Source organism: Fusarium poae, chromosome 2, assembly GCF_019609905.1.
Source record: "Fusarium poae strain DAOMC 252244 chromosome 2, whole genome shotgun sequence".
NCBI lineage: Eukaryota > Fungi > Ascomycota > Sordariomycetes > Hypocreales > Nectriaceae > Fusarium > Fusarium poae.
In genome coordinates this window covers 7180810-7204306 of record NC_058400.1, presented here as the reverse complement: position 1 = coordinate 7204306, position 23497 = coordinate 7180810, and the positions used below count along the sequence as shown (strand labels likewise).

At 46.7% G+C, this 23497-nt stretch overlaps 11 protein-coding genes and 2 non-coding genes across 13 annotated transcripts; 3 read left to right on the top strand and 10 right to left on the bottom strand.

The window, feature by feature from the left end:
* Positions 1 to 1645: 1645 nt before the first annotated feature.
* Positions 1646 to 3048, top strand: FPOAC1_006458 (uncharacterized protein; the record flags this gene model as incomplete). Its single annotated transcript, XM_044850939.1, has 4 exons — positions 1646 to 1861; positions 1982 to 2490; positions 2540 to 2613; positions 2660 to 3048. The coding sequence occupies 4 exons, from the start codon at positions 1646 to 1648 to the stop codon at positions 3046 to 3048; spliced, it is 1188 nt and encodes a 395-aa protein (XP_044709651.1).
* A 779-nt stretch (positions 3049 to 3827) lies between these two features.
* Positions 3828 to 5783, top strand: FPOAC1_006457 (uncharacterized protein; the record flags this gene model as incomplete). The annotated part of the gene is made up of 4 exons (XM_044850938.1): positions 3828 to 4117; positions 4206 to 4633; positions 4695 to 5253; positions 5303 to 5783. The coding sequence occupies 4 exons, from the start codon at positions 3828 to 3830 to the stop codon at positions 5781 to 5783; spliced, it is 1758 nt and encodes a 585-aa protein (XP_044709650.1).
* A 440-nt stretch (positions 5784 to 6223) lies between these two features.
* FPOAC1_006456 lies at positions 6224 to 6312 on the bottom strand. Its single transcript has one exon. It is a non-coding gene; the product is annotated as a tRNA-Gln (tRNA).
* Positions 6313 to 6396: 84 nt separating this feature from the next.
* FPOAC1_006455 lies at positions 6397 to 6483 on the bottom strand. The gene has a single exon. It is a non-coding gene; the product is annotated as a tRNA-Gln (tRNA).
* Positions 6484 to 6833: 350 nt separating this feature from the next.
* Positions 6834 to 7241, bottom strand: FPOAC1_006454 (uncharacterized protein; the record flags this gene model as incomplete). The annotated part of the gene is made up of 1 exon (XM_044850937.1): positions 6834 to 7241. The coding sequence occupies one exon, from the start codon at positions 7239 to 7241 to the stop codon at positions 6834 to 6836; it is 408 nt and encodes a 135-aa protein (XP_044709649.1).
* An 847-nt stretch (positions 7242 to 8088) lies between these two features.
* FPOAC1_006453 (uncharacterized protein) lies at positions 8089 to 8742 on the bottom strand (the record flags this gene model as incomplete). Its single annotated transcript, XM_044850936.1, has 1 exon — positions 8089 to 8742. One exon carries the CDS (start codon positions 8740 to 8742, stop codon positions 8089 to 8091), a length of 654 nt encoding a protein of 217 aa, XP_044709648.1.
* Positions 8743 to 9024: 282 nt separating this feature from the next.
* On the bottom strand, positions 9025 to 11209 carry FPOAC1_006452 (uncharacterized protein; the record flags this gene model as incomplete). The annotated part of the gene is made up of 4 exons (XM_044850935.1): positions 9025 to 9735; positions 9785 to 10252; positions 10305 to 10987; positions 11044 to 11209. The coding sequence occupies 4 exons, from the start codon at positions 11207 to 11209 to the stop codon at positions 9025 to 9027; spliced, it is 2028 nt and encodes a 675-aa protein (XP_044709647.1).
* Positions 11210 to 11529: 320 nt separating this feature from the next.
* Positions 11530 to 13824, bottom strand: FPOAC1_006451 (uncharacterized protein; the record flags this gene model as incomplete). The annotated part of the gene is made up of 6 exons (XM_044850934.1): positions 11530 to 11574; positions 11634 to 11762; positions 11815 to 12282; positions 12357 to 12497; positions 12759 to 13720; positions 13785 to 13824. 6 exons carry the CDS (start codon positions 13822 to 13824, stop codon positions 11530 to 11532), a joined length of 1785 nt encoding a protein of 594 aa, XP_044709646.1.
* A 598-nt stretch (positions 13825 to 14422) lies between these two features.
* Positions 14423 to 16024, bottom strand: FPOAC1_006450 (uncharacterized protein; the record flags this gene model as incomplete). Its single annotated transcript, XM_044850933.1, has 1 exon — positions 14423 to 16024. One exon carries the CDS (start codon positions 16022 to 16024, stop codon positions 14423 to 14425), a length of 1602 nt encoding a protein of 533 aa, XP_044709645.1.
* Positions 16025 to 16353: 329 nt separating this feature from the next.
* Positions 16354 to 17360, bottom strand: FPOAC1_006449 (uncharacterized protein; the record flags this gene model as incomplete). The annotated part of the gene is made up of 2 exons (XM_044850932.1): positions 16354 to 17082; positions 17133 to 17360. The coding sequence occupies 2 exons, from the start codon at positions 17358 to 17360 to the stop codon at positions 16354 to 16356; spliced, it is 957 nt and encodes a 318-aa protein (XP_044709644.1).
* Positions 17361 to 18761: 1401 nt separating this feature from the next.
* On the top strand, positions 18762 to 20307 carry FPOAC1_006448 (uncharacterized protein; the record flags this gene model as incomplete). Its single annotated transcript, XM_044850931.1, has 2 exons — positions 18762 to 19793; positions 19849 to 20307. The coding sequence occupies 2 exons, from the start codon at positions 18762 to 18764 to the stop codon at positions 20305 to 20307; spliced, it is 1491 nt and encodes a 496-aa protein (XP_044709643.1).
* A 194-nt stretch (positions 20308 to 20501) lies between these two features.
* On the bottom strand, positions 20502 to 21407 carry FPOAC1_006447 (uncharacterized protein; the record flags this gene model as incomplete). Its single annotated transcript, XM_044850930.1, has 2 exons — positions 20502 to 20585; positions 20640 to 21407. The coding sequence occupies 2 exons, from the start codon at positions 21405 to 21407 to the stop codon at positions 20502 to 20504; spliced, it is 852 nt and encodes a 283-aa protein (XP_044709642.1).
* Positions 21408 to 22094: 687 nt separating this feature from the next.
* FPOAC1_006446 (uncharacterized protein) lies at positions 22095 to 22992 on the bottom strand (the record flags this gene model as incomplete). The annotated part of the gene is made up of 3 exons (XM_044850929.1): positions 22095 to 22669; positions 22734 to 22892; positions 22956 to 22992. 3 exons carry the CDS (start codon positions 22990 to 22992, stop codon positions 22095 to 22097), a joined length of 771 nt encoding a protein of 256 aa, XP_044709641.1.
* Positions 22993 to 23497: the final 505 nt, after the last annotated feature.

Genomic DNA, 23497 nt, shown 5'->3' with positions numbered 1-23497 from the left:
GGGTTCTAGAATAGATCTTCTAGATCTTCTTAGCAAGTCACTGCAGTTGAACTATTAGTTGTAAGGCTGTTTAGAATCTGCTACGTTACAAAATGATGAGCCAAGAATACAGTTAGTCCAAACGCTAGAAATTTCAAGATACCGCGCTAGACGTTAAAAGAGCATTCATTGGCATTTCATTCTCCATGTTAGTCATAGAAAACCTCGTTTAAGAAGCTGAAGAGTTTTGAAATGAAATGGATAAGCATTGGGCACAATCACATGAATGCTGTCTGCTGCAGTTCCGAGTCTTCCGTCCCATCCACAATACTTGGTCAAATCCCTGTTACTGAACTTGACCAAGAAGAGAAGCTGTCAAAGAAATCGAAACTGCGGCTGAAGTTAGTACCGAGCTAGTGGTTCTGGGACTGGGGTGACAATACACAAATCCAGGATGACGATCCTATATCTCTGAAGGAATTGCAACTCGAATTCAAGGTACGTAACACGCTGAAGAGAGTTGAGTACCATAACGAGTTAAAAACCTTCAACGGCTGTACGCTACCTATCAAAGCTGCCGGTGACTAAAAGCGGGAGACTAAACAAGCCAATTCGGCCTCGTCTTGGCGCAGATCAAAACGTATGTAGCTTGTGCAGCAAGGGAGGAGGGAGCAGCCACCAACACATAAGGGAATGAGTGGCTTTTTGTCTTACGCTTCTCTGAAGTGATTCCTGTAAAGCTTTGGGCACATTAATCAGGACATGTTGGTCCAGAAGGGACTGCGAATGTTCCTTGGCGTACGCCAATCTGTCAGGAACCATTCCAACGAACCAACAGAACTACGGATCAAGGAAGTAATTTACCACCCCCAGATCAACCAAGGATGATATGTGATGGAAATGAACGGGCTAGCGGCGGCACAGTTAACCGTTCTTCCTGTCACTTGTTGATGTTTGATGTGCTTCCAGGGGAGCGAGATCCCTGCAAGTTGAACAAATAGCCATAGATTAAAGTTCAGGGCTTTATCAGATTGCGATTGATGGTGAGCCTTTTCTTTCTTTTGCTGTCTCTTTCTCTCAGAAGCTATCACTATTGATCTATCTGGCTATCCATATCAGAATATTCCTGTCTGACCAAGTCAGTTGTTAGGTTGCGACGCCAAAACTTTACTTGTTGTCGAAGTCAAGTTGAGCGCCATTTGTGTCATTCTGGCGCGGGTTCCTTGATCCCAACACATCCCGCTGTGACCCGATACGTTCAGATTAGACTAGAACTGATATGGACCGACCATCTCGGCCGATTCTGAAAGCTAAATTTGGGTGGCAGGTGGAAGGAGGGTAGCTAATTTACTGTTGGAGAAATCTCTTAGAGACCACTGCATTACATTACACACGCGGACAATGTAACGGCTTTTTCTGTTCCGCTTTTGGTTTCGTTTCTTTTTTTGTGTTCCGAGGTTCGATGGGAGCGGAAAATGTGTACCTGAAAGGGCATTCTGTAGTAGGTAGGGATGCTTGTTAGTCCAGACATTAGGTAGCAGCTTCATATAAGGTACGACATGTTCCACTACCAATTTTGTGTCGTGTATGTTTGATACCTGGATCCAATGCATGTCAGGTTACTCCAATCCAAGAATCATCTCTTGGTCTTTTGTGTTTGTTCGCCATGCCGGACCCCAAAGTAACAAAGGCCTTTGAAGACGGCAGAGTTCCCAAGGGCATTACAGCAGATTATCTCAACGAGACAAGAGATGCATCGGCCATAGCGGGTATTATATTTGTTACAGTTCTGACCAGTATTATTGTCCTGGGTCGCCTTGCTTCGCGAGCGTTTTTGATGCGCCGCTTTGGCTTTGACGATGCTTTGACGTTGATATCATGGGTATGTCTCTATTCTTCCTTCTTTCTTGGCGTCTCCATTACGGGCGTCGATCATTCCGATCTCTCCGTTGAGTAGTGTAGCATCGTCAAAAAAGACTAACAATTGTGTGATGCGACTTAGATGTGCTTGGTTGCATTCGTCGGACTTTGCATCGAACTCATCCAGCTGGGTTCCGGACGACACTTTGCCTACATCCAATATGTTCTCGACATGCCGACTGTCAAAGACACCGAAGTCCTCGATTTTATAGCTCACATTATATACACCACGGCACTTTTACTTTGTCGCATGTCCGGTCTTGCATTCTACCATCGTCTATGCGCCGTCCATGATCGTCTCCGACTAGCCATCTGGGTTGTCTTTGGCATTCTTATAGCTGGATATATCCCTCAGCTGTTGCTTATCATCTTCCATTGTACTCCTGTCACAGGACTATGGCCTTATGAGTGGCAGCCTGGCTTTGAGGATTACACGTGTTTGCAATGGGGACTGGTATACAGCGTCAATTCATCAGTGTCGCTTATATGCGACTTTTTGTTGTTCGGTATCCCGATCGTGATGCTCCGGGTGTTGGAGATGCCGAAGAAGAGAAAGGTACAACTGGGATGTATTTTGTTACCTGGCATCTCGTGAGTTTTATCCCGAGAATAACTTTGATGGAGGCTTACAGTGTATTAGTGTCATTGCCATCTCCATTGCACGCCTGGTGCTAGTTATTGAAGGACAATGGAACATGGATATGTCATGGGCCTGTAAGTTGAAGACGCCACTGATGAAATGTTGTCTAACATTGCATAGATAATCCTATGCTAGTGATCGAAGTCAGTGAAATCGGCGCAACGCTCATCGCCCTCTCGGTGCCGGGGTTCAAGCCTCTGTTTGACAAGGTTGTCCTACGGCGAGACATTACCGAGGGCGACAGCACGGGTAAAACGAAATCAGCAAAGCTGAAGAGTTCCAAGGGAGGCACAGCGCTGCGATCACTCAATTTCCGACCCGAGCACGACGTTCTAACGAGTCGTGACACTTCAGCTGAGGGAGCCAAGGTGCACCGAATGAGTAATACAGCAGCAGATAACAGGAGTGAGAATAGTGCAGATGGAATTTTGGTACAAGTGGATTTCAGAATAAAGGAGGATACACAGGATGCGAATAGTTCGAGTGATGCAGAAAGAGCATGGAAATGAGACTGATGAAGGACATGGTTTTGTGAGTATATAGGTACTGTACACATTGTCACTTATATGCATGCCATCCTCTTTTAAACAAGATGGTTTAAAGTATCTTGTAAATTATACAAAATGTGTAACCACTATTGAGCCCTTCATTTGTTTGTGTCCCAGTCCATATCGTGAGGTCGTGGCACGTTGAAGATGACCATGTTTTATAGTTCATGGCGTTGATGGTTGCATGAGATCTGTTTGTCACATCAGCCACCAGCGATTATCATAGACAATCTCATCTACAAGTCCTCATCGAAATCTCAAATAGAATGTGACGATCATATCATCATCTCTGGCCGTCAAGCAATGCCTCGATCGAGTTTAGGCCTACCGTAAATCCCTAAACTGCTTACATCCGCTAAGTTTACAGGGAGCAGACCCGCCCCAACCCACTAAATGTCGAACCCATTCAGGGCTTCTGTCAAGGATCAACCAAGCCATGGAATTCTTCAATCCATGTTTTCCTTTGTCAGAATTGACATGACATTCGATGTGTAATGTCATTTACTTAGCGTCTAAAATAGTCTCTGGGCCCGCTCTCCCATATGGACTTCACCTACTGAAGAACGCCGTCTTTTCCGCCACAAGAAAGGTGCGCCTTCAGCGGAGATACACAAACCCCTGTAGCTTCCTTCCAGCTAAGGATAGATGCGTCTCTAGGGAATAAACATAATAATAGCCTGCATCCTCCCTTTTCTGTTCCGTTTCCTCGACTTCACTGCATCTTTGTTGCTTTCATCGCCATGAAGCTTCTCAGCTTGTCTCTGGCCGCTGGCCTCATTGTTAACCATGGCGCAAACGCCAAACCAAACCAACAGAACGAACCTCTCTTCTCATACAATGCCAACCTGCTGCCGCTCGAGAAGAATGTTGGAACCTCTGATCTCTTCCCTATGGCAGACTGCAATGGATTCAAGCTTGAAGAAGCGACATTCACTGAGATGCAGAACGCCATGAAAGCTGGGAAGCTTACTTCTGTTCAGCTCGTCACCTGCTACCTCATCCGGACGTACCAGACTGAGGAGTACATCAAGTGAGTTTGCGATGAATGAGTCTCGATTCGGGAATGGCGCCGTGATCAACATAGATACACTTTGCGACTAAAGCTAATCATCACACAGCTCTATTATGCAGATCAATCCCGACGCTTTTGCAATCGCTGCTGAACGCGACGCCGAGCGAGCAAAGGGCAAAGTTCGAGGACCCCTCCACGGTATTCCATTCACTGTCAAGGACAACATCGGAACCAAAGATAGTCTCGAAACCACAGCGGGAAGCTGGGCACTTCTTGGAAGCGTTGTCCCCCGCGATGCCCACGTCGTAAAGAAGCTTCGTGACGCAGGCGCCGTACTCTTTGGCAAAGCTGCCCTGAGCGAATGGGCTGACATGCGCAGCAACGACTACTCAGAAGGCTACTCTGCCCGCGGTGGCCAGGTTCGCAGCGCCTATAACTTTACCGTCAATCCTGGCGGCAGTTCTACAGGTAGCGCAGTCGGTGTTGGAGCCAATGCTATTGCCTTTTCCCTTGGTACTGAGACTGACGGCAGTGGTAAGTTAAGCTTCAAGTAGATGCCATGTTTAAGCATTCCCACTGACATTCCTTGGCACAGTCATCAACCCCGCCAACCGCAATGCCCTCGTGGGAATCAAGCCTACTGTTGGCCTGACATCCCGTGCTGGCGTCATTCCTGAGAGTGAACACCAGGACTCCGTTGGAACCTTTGCGCGTACTGTAAGGGATGCTACCTTTGTTCTCGATGCTATTTACGGTATCGACAGTCGCGATAATTACACCTCTGCGCAAAAGGACAAAACACCCAAGGGTGGCTATGCGCAGTACATGTCCAAGAAGAAGGCTCTCAAAGGGGCTACCTTTGGCCTTCCCTGGAAGAGCTTCTGGGTTCATGCTGATGAGGACATGCAGTCTCAGCTTCTGGAGCTTATTGACTTGATCAAATCTGCTGGTGCGACTATCATCAATGGTACCGAGATTACCAATTATGAGACTATTGTCAGCCCTGATGGGTGGAATTGGGACTACGGTACCACGCGAGGATTCCCCAATGAATCGGAGTATACCTACATCAAGGTTGACTTTTACCGCAACATTGAAACCTACCTGAGTGAGGTCACGAATACCAACGTCCGCAACCTCAAGGACATTGTTGAGTAAGTCACTCTTCATCCCCAATCGAGTAGCAACTCTAACAGCCATTAGGTTTAACAAGAAGTATGACGGAACTGAGGGCGGTTATCCCTACGAGGACGGCAAAGGCCATCCTGCTTTTGCCTCCGGACAAGATGGTTTCCTTGCCTCGCTCGAAACCAATGGTGAACGAGACGAAACTTATTGGCAGGCCCTCGATTTCTGTCAATCGTCAACCCGCAAGGGTATCAACGACGCCCTTTCGTACAAGGGCAAAAAGCTCTCTGGTCTTCTCGTACCTCCTCAAGTCGCCCAAGCTCCTCAGATCGCCGCCCAGGCTGGTTACCCAGTGATTACAATCCCTGGCGGGTACTCGAAAGAATCTGGTATGCCTTTCGGCCTGGGCATTATGCAAACAGCTTGGGCCGAGGCAGAGCTTATCAAGTGGGCTAGTGCTATCGAGGACCTACAACACGGCGCTGATGCTCCGTCGAAGCGTCGTCTGCCCAAGTGGCTTGGTTATCTTGAGCGTAATGTCCCGGTACCTTTTTAAAGTCGTGCGGTACGTACAAAAGGCTTTGATGGCGATTTGGCTTGGATATAGGATTGGTATATATCTGTAATTATAATGCGATTTAATGTGGAATTCCACCAAACTTGTCATACATACAGTCCAAGATGGTAGATTGTGGTAGTCGAATGCATGGCGTAGATTATAATTGACCCGATGTTATGTGTCTAGTCTAGATCGGAAGAGCGTACGTAATTAATTGTCTCTGCAGTTTTGTGACCGATTCCTCCCGGGGATCGACTTTGCACTGCCAAAAAACAAATACAACCCGCTTTTTCTTCCTTTAATATACAGAAAAGACCACTCTTGGATCCATTGAGCACAAAAATACCAAACTGTCTGTCACTCAGCTTGCCCAGCTTTGGAGAACGAGAACGATGAATCATGTGGTCAAGCTTGGTTGGACAGAGCCAAAAAAGGAGAGGTCCTACCCGGGTTCGAACCGGGGACTTCGGAAGTAGTTTCGATGGTTCATCAAAATCCAACGTCCTAACCACTAGACTATAGGACCTGTGGTATATACCAGTGTCCAGATTGAGACTTAAGAATGGAGTGCGGTGGTAAAGAGAGTAGTAAAGTAGAATGCAAAAAAGTGAGGTCCTACCCGGGTTCGAACCGGGGTCTTCGGAAGGTTTCTGATGCAAGTCAAAATCCGACGTCATTACCACTAAACTATAGGACCGTGGAATAACAAGAAATCTTTAAATAGCATCTATGAGGGCAACGCAGCAAAATCCATCATCAATCACAATACTGCATTTACTTTACATCATAACGTGGCAGCTTGGGGTACTATCAAATCGTAGAACAATTGTCAATTATACTGTCTGAGATTTTTCACCTCTTGGGGTGACTACTGTCTACTTGTATGCTAGCCTTGATTTACTCCAGCCAAATCGGCCTGCGGTTTGTGATGGTTAGGGCACACTCACATGAAGCATCCAACGAAGGAAGCTCTCTCACCTCGTAGCGAAATATGTCGCTAAAGAAATGACAATCACAAAGGATGTATCGCGCTTCAGGGTTTCTTTCTTACTCTCGATCATGAGGCTGTATCTGATACCAGCCGTTCGCTATGATATGCCCCCTAAGAACTTTGGGAAGTTCTTGTGTTGCCTCGCGACGGAGAGCGCCTTCACTCTGGAGTTGCGCAATTAGATTCTTAGCCTGGTATACGTGAACTCGAATGGTAAGCTGCATGATGTCGCCGTAGACCGTAAAGTTGTTACGACCGCAGTTCATCTCAAGACCGTCCCGCAGTCGATCAAGATCGTAAACGAGAGTAGACTTTATGCGGTATTCATAGACTCGACGTTCGGGGTCCTGGACCGGTTGGCGGCTGCGAAGTTGGAAAGGCATGATGACGGTAGTGGATAGTGATAGCAGGTTGTGCAGATTCTTTGTAGGGACGAGTTGCTGTTTGTGTTGACCAGAACTCATGCGGAGATGGATGTTTGTTGGGAGAGAGAAAGAGAAGGGGAAGGATTAAGGGAGTCATATATAGGCCAACCCAGCGTGTTCAAGTGAAGCTTTTGTTGTTCAGTAAACGTACTCATTTTTGTGTGAAAGGGAAGGAACAAAGGTTTGCTACATATATCTGAACAAGCGCACTCTCGCGACCACTTGCCGTGGTTTTAGTGAGATGAAAAGTGACAAAGAAAGGATTTTGTGGTAGCGGGGTCTTGGGCATATATATTCATGTTCATAGGGAAAGGGCTTTTCGCTATTGCGGACGTTTAGAAATAAAGCATTTGAAAGCACCAACAGGTTTTTGCCCATGAGGAAATAGTTTTGAATGAGAGATACGAGTCTTGCTGGACCACTCACTGAGTGTCCTCCACGGAAGATGAAATAAACCATATATATGTCAGTGAATGGGATTGCAATATAATGCTACCAGAAAACTTGTATGACCGTACGGCCACTGAATTGTGCCGAGCCCCCCGTATGTCAAAGCATAAAACCATATCCAGCAAACTTTGGTTATATGAACCATACAAGTCTGTGTTTGTTTTGTACCCACCGACCCCGGATACAGTTGAGCAAAGTCACTTTTAATAACATCATTGACTCCTGGACCATATTGTTACCGATGGGTATGTAGTTGCGCAACGGCGAGGTAAGAAACTTTGATTCTAATATTGTTGAGAAGACAAACAATCTTCAGAGAAAGACTGTTTTAAAGATAAAGGGGCAGTTAGGCGCTATCGACGTTGCTCCCTCCGGTTTGATGCAAGCAGTGAATATATCCGGTTTGATCTCAACGTTGCCAACACTAATATGCTCGTCATAGCACAACAGCCAGTATTGCGACTGCAGACAATGCCATAGACTTCAAGACATTTCTTGGGCTTGACGGTGCGCCTGATGTAGGCTCAGACTCGCTCACGGAAACCGTAGGACTTGGTGTAGATGTGGGCTTGCTCGTGTAACTTGTGATATCAACATCGGTCGGGCTGCTTTGCTTGCCCTTCTCGGCTAGAGAATCGGAAGTAACACTGGCAGAAACCGAGGTTGACGGACTTCCAGTGAGATACTCTATACCACCCGTGATGACCATAGGAACATCAACAAAAGTTTCGGTGAGCATGTCGTCCGTCGCGCCGGCTGTATATGAGACCTGTGTTGAGTCATGTCCTCCGATGCTGATGGTGCATTCCTGAGGCATTCTCTCGCTCATTTCGCAGTGAAGAGAGACTACGTTTGTATGCTTAGCTTCGTCTATGTTGTAAGTCTCTGTGTAAACAGAATCGTAATTGTGCTCTGAGTGTTGTGGCTCAATGGTTACGGTGGCAGACAAAGAGTCCGTGTCTCCACCGTTGTTGACCTGGATCAGATATGTGGCCGTGGATGATTCGGTAGTTAACACCTTTCCCGTCAAGGTCCAACCAGACGGAAGATTCTTTGGCCATGGAATGGATGTAGTAAGAGCGAAAGACATGGTGATAAACCAAAAAAATTAATTTGTTAAAGAAAGATGGGTTCTGATGATGTCTTTTGCAGGAAGGAAAGGGATATTTCAACACACAAAATGTTCAACGCGAGTCAACACTATTTCGAAGTTAGTTTGGCGCTGTTGGTAATCACCATTTAATTTGAAACGTTGTTGGTCGAAGTGTAATTTAACGAACGAACATAATTTCGTTTCACCAACAGAAACGAACAATGAATTAAAATTAAGGTAAGAAATAAGCCAGCAGAAGAGTCATGCCAAAACAGGGCACTAGCCATCAAACGTCCCAAGCTGATCAACTCGACCAACATGATTGATGTTGGTGTCAAGGTTATCAGGATCAAACCACCATTCAAGTGTGCCAGACCAAGGTAATTCCATCCAAGTCCATTCCTCCTCCTCCTCTGGACGCACAACGCTTACAGCTGATACATGTGGTGGTAGTTGCGTTATTGTTCCAGGTCGTGTTCCTACGGATAATCCTCTAGACTCACTCGTCCTGAGTGGCTCTTCACCCGAATCAAAATGAAAACATCCAACACTAGCTTCACGGCCATCTGCGTATCGAAACAGAAGTCCTGCGACCTTGCTGTACTTGGTCTCAGTAAAACAACTGTTCTCCAGATCAAATTTCCGGATGATCCCTGTGTCATTGTTGCTTTTGCCCCTGCATACTGTGACACTTATGACATCCTCCAAAGAGGCTGATGAGTAGTGTAGCGAACGGCGATGGTTGAACTGTGGCATGGGACTAAGGGAGGTTTGCTTTGGTAAAGATATGTTCTTGCTATCTTCCGGTAACTTTAGCGAGGCAAAGAGAGGGATGCCATTGTTTGAAGGGGAGAAGAACATCGCAATATGCTCGTGAGGCTCCGTTTTAGCTATCATCAACCACTCGCGATATCTTGAGAAAGGAGTATTGTTCGCGTCATGACCTGGGTAGCTCCCAGATATTATCAACCGTCCTTTGTTAGTAACGAGCTTGAAAGTGTCAGTCATTCGAAATGCCCGAAGAAGGGAATTAACTTACCGCAAGGGCAATGTCGCTGGGCCTCTTGTATGTTTGCGTGCCCCAGGACGTAGATAGATGGAACCCTAAACCTCCTTCACCCCAGCAGGGAAGAGCGCTGGAAGCATCATACTTGGTAGTTCCACGCAACCAGACTTGCTGAATGTACTCGCCTTCTTCAATAGAATGATATGTCCATTTCAAATTATTGTGCTTACTGTATTCGGAATGCTTGTCGCTCCTGGAACCGTGTTTAGTGATCTCCTGAGCAGCCTGGTTTGCGTGAATGGAAACCATTTCGTTACTCGACCAACAGACCGAGTAACCAACCGTGCCTTTCTGGTTGAAAGTGAAGGTCTTCATCCTCGCAATGGCCTCTCCTTCTCCCCACCCAGCGTAGTAAAAGGCTAGAGAGCCAAGACTGGATGGTGACATTGGGCGGGGCCATTGAACAAGAGAAGAGCTCGACACTTCTCGTAGTTTGTACCCCTTTCACGAGTTAGACATCACAGAACTACTTTTCCAGGCCACAAACACTCACATCGCCCGTAAATGCAATCCTTCGACTCTCAATCGATATTGTTTGCCAGTAGACAGGAGCTGATACATTGACCTCGGTCAAGGCAGTGTCGGAAGCGATTTGCCTAATCCCGAGATGATCACTGGAAACGTATAAGTGCCGGACGTCTGACAAAGTAGTGCTGTCCCAAACTAGGCGAGCTCTGAGTGTAGGCGATTCGGACAATGAGTTCACGTATTCTATACCATCAACAGTGGTATAGGTGGCCCAAACCGTAGTTGCTAGATCGATAGACCATTCGCTTTTACGGCAATTCAAAGCAATTTCAGCTATGGTGTAAAGTCTGATCAGCTCATCATCATCAGAAATAATGCGCCACAACTCTGGTGAGAGGTTCCCATATGTTCTGTGGAGTGCATTCTCGATCAGGATACGTATTCTTTCCCTTCGCCCATTCTGATGCTGCTTGCTTGGCTGATACGAATATTCAGTAAACGGACAGTATCTGATGAGAGGGTTTCCGAAGCGAGTAGCAATGTGGGCACAATCGGCATGAAAAGTAACGGCAAGACCCCTTGCGTGAGTGCAGGAAGGATGTGAGCATATCCGGAACGCCGTGTTGAGGGATTTGTCGAAGTATATAGGCAAGAAGCACTCTTCTTGGTGCATCAGGAATGCGGTAGATACGTTGCCATCGGAAGTCACTGCGAGTACAATTAGTGCCATTCAGATAGAGGGAACCAAAGCCCAGATTGCTTACACGCCACGATAGACTCCTTCCGTATCTCTATAGGGAAGAGACATGCTCGGCAACGATTTGTATCTACGCATACCGGATTAGGTAGATGACTCTGACCGTGAACACGCGATGATATGACAAAATAGCCGCCTGGTCCAGACTGTCTTGGTCGAGAAGGGATATCCATGGTTGTTGGATTGACTAGAGATGCGCCATTATTGATTAAGAGGGGAAAGGGCGACATCCTGTAGGAATGTCTATCTCGATATTCCAAGACATAAGCTTACCTGGTGACGGATGACCAACCACGGGACGCTTTGCAAGACATTATCCGAAACGGTGTGGTGGCTTTTAACCTATTGAACTCGCAAATATTTACAATTGAGTGCGATACATGACCCTAATCGTCATTAATGAACCCTTCCTGACGGCCATGCCGCATAAAACAGACGCTGATAATTGTGTTTTTTTGCCCGATTCCCTACATTGCCAAAGTTGCGGATTCATCTAGCGGAGTACAAGTCCCAAACAATGGAAGCCTGTAAATCTAGTCTATATTATTTGTATATTAATTAGCATTGACACGTAATTGAATATTTCTTTCAACCTACCAAATCTGCCCAAAAGCCAACGATTGTACGATTTCCGGGTTCTTTAGTAGAAAACCGTAAACCATCAGGCGGTTGGTACTTATCAATCGAACCAAGAAAATCATATGCTCGGCCACGGTTTGTCATTAGCTTGAAAAAGGTCAGACTTCCTGTTTCACAAACAGAATGAGAGACGACTTACCGTCAACCCCACCATCATACCGTTCAGCCACCATGTCGTCGTATAGTTAATCAGTTCTCCACCTTGTCCATCGATCTCGAAGGCTTCCTCGTGATCATAAGCCATAGCTTCGCGGTGGTTGTATCGATGGTCTGTACGTCCGAGCCCCAATTCTGAAGTTTCTTGTACACTAGAAGACTCCATTGCGATGGATTCGACATCCCACACATTCCTTCCAAGAGCTCTATGTCGAACCACAATACGGCTAAGTTTCTCAGGGTTCTCTTCTGCGAATGTTGCGAAGCATATCGGAAGTTCCAATTCCCCAATGGGATCTATCACCAAATGGTCCTCAATGGCATGGAATGTCAAATCCGGGTTGGGAACTCTGGGGTACCATAAAATTGGATGCCTCAACTCGTCTATTTCGAGGTTGTTTAAATGGGTCGAAGTGGCTTCGTTGACCGATAGCATTACAAGCTTGACACCCTATTTCCTTGTCAGTTGAGATATTCTTATTGTGCTTGTGTTCTCCGGAGGAAATGATTGAATTGGCCACTTACGTCAAATCCACATTTGAGGTCTGTAACCAAATCCCCAAACAAACCGGAACGAAGCTTTTGCTTGGGAATATCCTCGTGATCTCCAATCCACTGAGATTTGCTTGCGTTTTTATCGACAATCGAAAGCCCTCTGATGCCACGCTGATCTATGGCAACATCAAATCCCGTGATCCCTTGAATCCCGGTTACAATCTCTATTGATTGATAGTGTTGGAAGCCAATTGAATAGCCATTATTGCTTTCATCCACTACCTTCAAGCCGCATATGTATCGCCGCCCGAATAGTTCGACTGTAGAAACATAAATCTCGTGGATCGGGGTAGGCAGTGAAAGCACGCGAATTTGAATAAGTATGGATCCTTGGTCCACTGTGTCACATGGAAACCTTTGTACGCAACGTACTGTAACCCAGTCATCCGAGTTTCTGGGTGCATTCGACTCGCCAAGCGAAAGGGGATTATCCCCGAGACAGGCACTCTGGTCATGCATTGCTTCAAGAGATTGGTGGAGCAAACGAGACATACCCCAGCTATGTTTCCTGAGCCATATTGCATAGTGATGGGACGCACCACTGTTTATCACTGTTTTTATCGCTCGACATACGGATCGCCAAGCGACTTGCGAGTATTGCTGTGCTTCTATGATGTAGTCGAACGTTTGTCCCGCTTGAAACATATTGCGCCAAAATCCAGCTGGAAGTTCAAGATTCGCAATTGTACGAGAGGCCTGTTTCAGTAAAGTGACATCGTCCAGAGTGAGGTGTTCGACAATCAAGAATAGAATCTCGTTGGGAAACTTGGCGAAAGTGTCCGATAGTGTTACTTGTCGTAGCTTGATTGCCGGTCGGTCGTTATATTGTGAGGAAACCTGCCCGTGATTCTCAAAGATGTGGTGGAATACTTTAATGTCACCAGGATCGATGTTGTAGTTTGCAATGAACACCGGCGCCAAAAGAATGCTTTCCTCTCCCGGTGCTACTGCATGTCTTTGTCTTGCTCGCCCACCGTAGTCATGGCCCCAGTTTACCATACCCTTTTGCTTTGGCATCGCGCGACCAAGTTTCAATAACGTTTGTAGATCCTGCTGCGTAATTGGTCGGAACGCTGTCAGCATCTTCCAGCATGCTGAATGAAAGGGATAGCCCCATGCCTCCAGTGACATATCTGTTGTATACAATGTCAAGGGGGCGCGCCAGTCTAGTGAGAGCTGGCGATAGACACCAGGCATAAGATTGATACGGAGAGTCTCCTTTCCATGACAAGCGATATCCGAAGGGTGGACGTCTATAATGTCGTCATCATCTTCCCTACGACCGGCAATGGATAGATAGGCTTTTGCATCTGGTTCAAAAACCGTAGCGTATACTATGTTTGGCATGATGAGATTAGGTATTGATTTTTATTGACTCGATCGGGCAGTTGTACTCACCGGTATGGAATTGTGACATCCATTTTGGGGGGTCATCCATGTGACGGATTTCTGCTCCACAAAGACAGCAACACGCCGGAGGTATGACGCTAAAGTCCTGAAAATCGGAATCTTCATCCATCTCAGTGTTGCGAAGAAGGTAGAGTTGACGAATGGTGTGTAGGTGCAGGTGCAGGTGCACAGGTTGGTGGGTGGCAGAAAGGTTGGTCTTCAACATTAGGCTACAAAAATAAATAACATAAGAAGTAGCCCGAGTAGCATTAATATGCCTGATGAATTCAATTGTTAGGTACCTAGTAGGTACTATATGTTTCCAGCGGCAAACATGTTTGATGCCTTGATGGCAGGTGCAGGCACCTGCCATGTTATTTATGCAGTGACAATTCCCGTGAATTTCAGCTTGCTATAACCAATCGTCTCCCCACTGTTGCATACCCAAACACAAAATCTTTCCAATCTTTTCCCAATCCCTAGATAGGTAGCTATGATGCAATCTTAAATCATGATGTGGTTGATTTGGGGTCAGGATCTAATTGTTCATCTCGGAAGTGAACACTTATCGCCAGCCTCAGGGCATCAGTAGAATTGGCCGATATTACTAGTTCAGTTTAACTTTTTTAGACAACAACCCCGGATGTTTATCCTTGTGCACTTAGACTTAGGAGGCCAACGTTGCTGCTGCCCACTAAGTGTTCCATGTCTTCGGTCCTGAGGTGGATTGATATATCGACACCGTTATCAGTCCAATAGTTTACAAGGGGACCAGGCGCTTCCTTGATTAACACATTCCCATCCATCTCTGGTACAATACCTTCGGTATAGACACATGTAGAACCAAGCCCGAAATCGATCCCGTAAACCCCTGCTCTTGCCCAAGTCGTTACCAATATATGACGGCGACCCAGAAATGCTTGCCATATTCGCTGAGGAGACTTCTCGTAGGCGAGTGCATGGAGGTGGGCGGATATGTTTGATCGATCAGAGATTATCTTGAGGGTATCGCGGACGTGACCGGCTACGTCGGTCGTGTTGGGGCGGTCGCAGACTTGTGATGCAGGAATTTCGATGTTCGTCATAACAATAGGCGACCCAACAAATTTGTTATTTAGCTGAAAGGATGGCCTGATGCCATAGACGAGGTCGCAGTGGAAAGGAGTTTTGTCGTTCTCTAAGCGCCGCGCGCGGGCTATGCAGGACCATATATGAGCCAAGACTGCATCGTGTTGGCTGATCTTTTGTGTTGAACCCTCCTTTGCCTTGCCCCATAGAAAGTTGACTTGTTCCTTGCTGAAATGAACAACGCACTTAGATACTGGAGAAGTGATATCCCAATCTTCCCAAGGCATGACATTACCTACTGGCTCGAGGTCTGGCTTGTCGAAAAGCTTCGGAATCTTGAATGGCCAGGGAGGAGCTGACCCCGGAGCCCACCAGTCATATCTGTGCATCGGCAACGATTTGGCTTGCTTTACAAGACTTTCGTCTGGATATTCAACATTGATGTCTCCGGCGGCGAGTTTATCGACGACCGCAGGGTCGAAGATGGGAGCCAGCCGAATGGGAGACTCCTCGCTAAGTAAAGATTGGCTGACGGAAGCCCAGTCTTTGAGAAGAGACATAAAGGTTGTAGCATCAGCGAGAGGATGCGAACCGTTCAAAGCCAGAACAAATCCACCGCAAGTCGTTTCGGTTATCTGTACTGCGAGGAGAGGATATAATGTACCGTTTTCATTTTTGATGACATGATTTAGTGGCTGAGCTATCGGCACAGATGGAATGAACTGTTGGAACAGTGTAGATTTGCAGGGCCAAACGGGTTGCTTGGAGACTCTGTCAGAGGGATATAAAGAATCGATCGCAACAGAGCTTTTAGCATAGACAAATTCCACACCAGGATCATTTTCGGTTCCGAAATGCGCGTACAAGCGTCCAAAGCGTCGTGCATGTGGAGGGAAGTGCTGGGCTTCTGGTGGGACAGTCCCGTCCGTGGACTCGACAGCCTTCAAATGTCCGCACCATTGAGGATAAGACTCTAGAGTGGTGGATAATGCTCTGCGCAGGTGACGGCCAAAAAGATTCTCGTTGCGGGCGGGTCGGGTTGGCTTTTCGTAAAGCCAGATCGCGGTGGTGTTGGAGAAGTTGGCGGCGGTGCAGTCGAGAAGAGATAAAGGAACAGCTTTTTCTTCACTTTGAACGACTAATCGTGTTGATTCGATAATTGATATGTCCGGATACGTCATGATTAAAGTGAGATGCCAGAATATTGAACGTCTCTGTACTAAGAATAACTGTAGGAGGTGAAGTCAGACATAGCAATGCGTTTTATATGCCAGAATTTAGAGACATGTTGTTCGTGTTGTCAGGGATAAGATCCTACTCAGCCGTTTCGGGGATAGTTTGAGATGATTCATTCCGGCGAGCTTGATTAAGTAATAGTTCCACTATCGTGATATCTCGGCGTGCATAAAGGGAAAGTCACATATTTCTATCTTACCTATCTGACTGAAATGTGATGTGACAACGTGTCTAAATCCCTCAAGTGCGTTCATATCAGAACATATCATGCTGTTCAACTTGATGTTCCCTTCTTGAGCCAAGACAGTAGATTTCCAAGTGAATGGACGGTCGCAAAGTCGTGGCCTTTAAACAGCCCTTCAAAGGTCTCCGTAGGATGATCCTCGATCCTACAAGCCTTCTTTTGAGATTCATCGTGGGGAGAAGATCGCCAGCGTTTTAGATCGGAGACGCTCTCGCAATCATCCTTCGGATCAAGAAGGATTGGATTCCAGCCAGCATTGGTTGATCCAACCACGTCCTTTGAATAATCATCGCCAACGTACACCTTCTGCCAGCCACCTAGTTCGGACTTGGACTCGTCCAAGTTTTGTCCACTGCGAGTACTGATGATTTGGGCGAGCATGGATTCTGCGGCGTTAAAGATGCGCTTGTCCGGCTTTTCGACACCGACATCGTAAGACATGCAGTGAAAGTCAACGTCATAGCTTTTGTTTCTGGTCTTGTTCGCATCTGAGCTTGTCCCATATCGCAAAGGGCTGACGTCAAGTCCGAGGGATGAGAGAATGCTTGGAATACGATCGTCCGAGTTGGTGATGACGCCTACAACAAGTTGGTTGTAGTGTCGAAATGGGTTGCTCTTCAAGTCCTTGAAGGATTCTATAAGACCTTGCTCAGTTTCATAGCCCTCTCTAGAAGCAAATCGATGAAGAAGTTTGGGAGCGAGATCTTGGGGGAGAGCCTCGCCGTCTTTCAACAAAGGCGTGAATGTATTGTGGATGACCTAGAAAACATCAGCACTGTTCCGAGCTAGACGTCAATACTGAAACCAACATTTGTCCACCATTTGGTAGCCCCAAGGCCAGTCTCTTTGCCAAAGTTTGGATTCTTCTTGGACTCTTGCTTGATGGTCGATATCAAAGTCGATTGTAGCTCTTCGTCGCTAAAGTCGGTAAGGCCGCACTGGCGAGCTACTTGCGCATACTGTTGCGCGACTGGCTTGACAGGTCTTATAAGGGTACCAAATGCATCGAAACAAAGGAGCAGATTTCGCTTTGACATAACTTAGTTTCAGGACGATTGTAGAAGAGTTAGGTTGCTTGATCAGTTCCGTGTTTTGAGCATCTCCACAAGAATGAAATGATTACGTCAGCCAACCAACCTCTCCAGCGACTCTGTGGTCGATGCGAACTGTACTGATCGCTAAGGCCTGTCATTAATTGATAGAAGATGTTATTGATTGCTCACTTCACAGAAGTCACATTTGTAAGGCTAATAAACTGCCCAAAATCAATTTATTTGGACGGGGTAACACAGTCTATGTCGAATCTAACCTCTGGCAACCCTCTTCTCGTCCTTGGGTCAAATCATACCGATGAGAAGAACCCTATTTGTTTGAAATAAATACCGACGTACTGATATAGGCAGTGAAACATGCAGCCGAGTTGTATGACAACCCCTCCTCTCTCAGTGAGAACTGGTAGGTCCCCGCAGCGATATATATCTATTTCATTTGCTGTCTGACATGAAGTACCAACGATGACACACTATTTTACAACGGTGTAGGCGAGCTCTTGAGAAAAAAAGAAGTCCGGAAGTTCTTTGTCAAAATTGAGGCCTAAAGAGCTACTACCAATGTCTGAAGCATTTTAGCTCTTTGCAAGCCAGTGTACAATATCTGAAAGCGAATGAAAAACTGTAAAGTTAAGGTAAACCATCGATGTGGGCAACGTATATGAGATGCGTCTCACTCTGATCTTTACTGCAAAAAGACTAAACACTGGAGAGCGGACTACGAACCGTTACATAAACGGCTTATTATTAGGTGTTCTTGGCAGGATCTGGTAAATTCAGGGTAGGGTGGCCAAAATCGCGAAAGTGACACCTGAAAGAGAGTTTGAGGCTGTGGGGGTGAGATATACGGTAGTTGCCGGTCACAGTCGGATCGAAGAGCGCTACAGGTCTCGAGTCAATATCGTAGTGTCATTATCCTGTAAGTTTGGAGAAGTAGGTGAGGCCTCGTCAGTGGTTCAATATCAAGGAAAGGGTTCATGTGCTATCTCACTAACAGTTCCTTACCCAACTACAGGGAAAGCAAGTTAGGATATCATCCACACCCTATCACGACTCGTCAGCTCTGATACAACCTGTGTGGCTGAGTAGAGATGCAATAGAGCTCACGCCACAGATTCTGAAGTCATGGAATAGTCATTGCGCGTTAGTGGTCGCTCCCAAGATGTGATCGGCGGTGGCTGGAGGATTCCAAGTTACGCCCACGAAGGATGACCTCATCAGCGTCATATTGCACCAGGAATCCCACCAGAACAAGCCTGATTTACTTTTACTTTTGCTTTGGATCCCGACCGTTGAATTGGTTTCTTGTTCCAACTTCAACATTTAATCCTTCAGTGCAATTTAATTCTCCCAAGGCAGTATTGAACAGTTGACAGAATTTACACAACCATGCAGGACGAACACAACAAGGATAAAGAGAAGCGTTCGAAGTGGAAGATCTTTAGCTCCTCAAAAGACAAAGACAAACGGAAAAGTCAGGACATGCAATTGCCTCCAACTGCCACAACATCAGCTGCTGCAGCAGAAGCAGCAGAGACGTCAGGAGATTCGACATATGGAAGCAGTGAACCCAATCACTCACTTACCACAGATGGTGGCGATTTGAGCAACACAAGGAGCAATGTCAACAGTAGCGGATTGAGCCCTGGCAAGACGCCAGACACTACAACGCCTACACCCAATCCCAATGTCAACTCTAACACAAATACCAACACCAATTCTTATCTCAACTCAGGCCCAGAGTCTTGGACTAGCCCGACCATCAAGAGAGAAACAGTCACCAACCCGAATACCGGGCAAACGATCACAACTACAACTACCACTACAACTACTACAACCACTATAACAAACTCAAATGGCACAACTTCGACCATCGAGGAGCCTCGTCCCGTCACGGAATTGCCCACTGTTGCAAACGAAGACGTCACGCCAGCTTCCCCGCATCCACCGCCACAGCAGCAACCACCAGTTCCTACTTCAGCTCCTCAACCCCAAAACAATTCCCTGCAACCACAGTATCAACCTCCTGTTGAACCGCCTGTGCCTATTTCTGTGTCTGTACCTCAGACGACACCCACACCTGTGGAGCCATCGCCAATCACCCCCACAGCCCGACGCAAGAGCCTAGAAACACCAGGACGACGAATTATTCCACCTCGCGATCCTGTCCCGTCGCAATCTTCAATTCCACCTTCAATTCCTCCATCCATCGCACCTTCAGTTGCAGACAATCACAATTCCCCAGCAATTCCCGAGCGGAATGTTAGACGATCGGCTGAGTTTGTACCCGCACCGTTACAGATCGGCCAGGGCGCATTTCCACCACCACCACCTCCACAAGACAATAAACCCGTCAATTATTCCCGGCCTGCCAGTAAATCCACTTTTGCAAATCTCAAGACCGCTGCGGCAGGTATTCATGTAAGTGACAGACTACTGTGACCAACTTATACAACATACTAACCGCCATCTGTAGGGCGCTGGTGAAACACTCCGTGGAACATTAAACTCGACCGTCGACAAACACTTTGGCGGCTCCCCAGCAGCTATCGAGAAGAACCAAGCCGCGATCGAAGCAGGCCGTTACGAGATTGACAAGGGAAAATTCTACCACCCAAATCAATACCGTTTGCAAAGACCTCATGACGACAACGGCCCTTCGAGCGATGCACCGCCGATCCCAGACGCGCAGTACGACGACCCACCGTTCAATATGGGCAACACAACAGGAAGTCCCGCCGTAACAGACAATGATAGAGATCGACGTCGCAGCAGGCTGGGAAGTTTGTTTGGTAAGAGTAGTGGGAGGTCTTCGTCTCAGCCCGGTACTGATCCCATGACGCCGAGAACTGAGAGGCAGAAGTTGAAGAAGAGGGGCAGTTCAGGCCCAGGGACGCCAAAGTTGAGTGTTGTTGGAGAACGAATGAGTGAATAACTATGAGCAACCACTACGCAATACATATTTCAATGTGTTGGTCTTTGAATTGGCATCAAATTTGCTTTGCATTTACGATTGGAAAGAAATGACTGCAAAGTATTCACATCAAAGATACACGACAATTGGCCAAAGTTCGTTATTGGTATTCTTAACATACGTATTTAACATAAGAAAATGATAATCGATAACATCTACTTCGAGACGTAGTGAGCCACATAAGCGACCTCCATATGGTTTCCAATTCCATCTTTGGTGTTACTGTTGGGCCAGCCAGGCTGTCATTGATCATGTTAGCAAACATGTAGAATAATATCAGAAGTGTTACTTACCCAGTCTCCACCGACGGCGACGTTGAAGATGATAAACAAGGGACTTTGGCAAAGGGTCTTCCATGTATTGGAATTTCCAATCTGCGCACCTGTAACGCGATGAAAGACGCTGCCATCACGATACCAGGTAATGGTTTGCGATCGGTAGTTGCTGCTTCGGCGATCAAATTGGACGCGCCACGTGTGGAAATTGCTATCGGGCAGATCAATGTTGGAAGCAATACCACCAGGCTCATTGCAGATTCCTCCTGGTGATTTGTCACAATGGACAGCACCATAGCCGATCTTTTCGCCGTTGATGTTTTCAAGAATATCAATCTCTCCACAAGCAGGCCACTCAACACCACGACGGATGGAGTCACCTAGGAGCCAAAAGGCAGGCCAGATCCCTTGCTTGCTCCTAGCAGAGTTACCGCCAAGTCTCAGTTTGGCTTCGACTCGAGTGACTTTGCCAGCTTTGGGGGTGAGAGTGTACTTGCTCTCTATGCGAGCAGAGGTCCATCTGCCATTGGACTTTCGGGGGATCAACATGAGGGAGTTCTTGCCTGACTTGCGCAAGTTACTGGTGCTCTTGACGTAGGCTTGGACTTCATTGTTGAAGTTCTTTTGACGCTGGATAATGTGCCATGTGTTTGTGCTGGGGAAAGTGTTTTCTTGACCCTCAAAGCCTTGGTGCCAGACACGTTTGTAGCCGCTGTAGTTGGGGGGAGTTGCTGCTACTGCTGCGGCGAGCAAGTAGGTGTAGATGATAAACCAAGCATATACCATGATGGTGATGTTTTAGAAGGAAGGGGAATGTGGTTAAAGGAATGCTGAGCGGTGCTTCCGCGTGGGGGGTGGGAAGAAGTGCACTGAAGGAGAGTCGACGAAGACAGTGAAATGATAGTTTGTTGTAATAGACACCTTCCTCAAATATGGGGAAAAGGACCTAGAATTATATACATTTCCCCGTCCTCTCATCATCGATATCTAATATTCATTTCTACCCCTCCATCACAAGGACAAAATATTGTCTAGATTAATAGACTGCCTCGTAGTAAACAATGGTCAAGGATCTGGAACATGTCTCGGCCGCTTTGGTCTGTCAAAACAGCGAGACTATGCCAAACGCAGAACTGATAGCAGATTCCTCGGCGCCACCGTTGGCAATAGTGTCCAATATCAGGCGGTTTACGGAATTGTGGCTGAGGTTTCGTGGAAGTAAGCTTTTGTTCCTGATTCCAGGGACAAATATTAAAATTTAAGCATACGCTTACTATTGAATGTAAGGAACGTGCACAAAAGTGAATCTTGTGGCGTTTATTGGAACCTGTATTGAAAGGGCAAACCAGGTGGGAAATGTGATGGATAGAAGAATGTGCATTCAGCCATTTTCCCATGTTACTTCAGTACTATTGAGAGTGGCGCAAAGTTTCTCGAGGGAGACAAAACCCTCTTGTATTCGCTTGTACTACCCTAATCCATTGTAGCCATCGTGCGAACGACGTAAAAGAAGCCCCTTGTGCGAATGAGAACTAGCGAAACAACAATAATGGTGACCAGAATCGCAATAAAAAGGAAGATTAACCAGGGATTTGACAATAGTCGTCCAATGAGCATGGCAAGCATCATCCAAAGAGCAATCCCCATCATTGCCCTGTCCGAAAACTCCTGCGCATGAACACCAGCAAGATATCCACCTCCCTCAAAGTTCATCATGGCGACGCAAAGGACAAGACTCGCAAATATTAGCAGCATGTCTATTGCCAGTATACCCGTCGTCCACAGGGCCCAGGCACTGCCTTCCGCGACTGCTATGCCGATGGAGAAGATGCTGATAAAGATGGACGTGATAAGGAACGAGACCATGATTGCACCAAGTTTCTTGGGCGTTTTGTGATCGATAGGCTTGTCGATGGCTTCTTTGCATTTTTCCAGTGTATCTGATGATTCGGCTTCGTCAAGGTCTCTGAGAACGGCTTGGGCGAGGTTGAATGTTGGAGGGAATTTGCTCTCGCATGATGTATGTCCATCAGTGACTCTGCATACTCCTGATACTGTGTTAATAAATATCTTCAATAGCGCAGATGTGGTAGGTAAACGTGCCTGATGAACCAAACTTGTACCAGTCTGGTATGATATCGGCCGTGGCTGTTTCGCACTCTTCTCCCCATATGAGAGCTATTGTTGATCTTGGCCACTGGATGAGAGCATAGTTCTTCTCAGCCGATGTCCTGCACCCTGCTAGAACACATATTGAGAGGGCAATAAGGCCTGCAGTGAATTCAATGTCAGTATCTAAACCCTCGTAACTACCTAGTTGGCAGGTCACTGTACCCAAGTTCCAAAAAACAAGCCAAAGGACGGTTTTCATTGTGCTCATCAGCCTTACGAGCCAAGACTAGATTTAAAGATGATCAGACTACTCCAAAAGGATATTGTCCCCTTTTTCAAAGGTTGGCATGAACCCCCTTCAGAACAACGGTCAAGCAGGGTCCAACGCATACTGTTACTCTGAAGCACCGCCAAGACGACATGTTGCAAAATCACCAGTCAAGCGCCCAATGTTTGACGATCTTGTCGCTATCAAGGACCCATGTTTTCAGCTTTAATCTCTTTCTCTCGGGGCCTGCATACACGAATGATTGAAAAAACGACTTTACCCCTGCAAGCTGAACTCACTGGTGTGTTTTGAGTGGTCAGCAGGGTAAGGGCACAGCGGAACGGCGTTTTTAGCTTGGGCGGCTATGTAACAGGAGGACGAAAGAAGGGTAGCCAGAGTCAAGGCGGAATCATTCCTCGAAGGTCACGACAGGATAGGGCTTGGCGTCGATAACTGCCGAGATTGATGGAGATGAGGGGATAAGCTTACGCGAGAA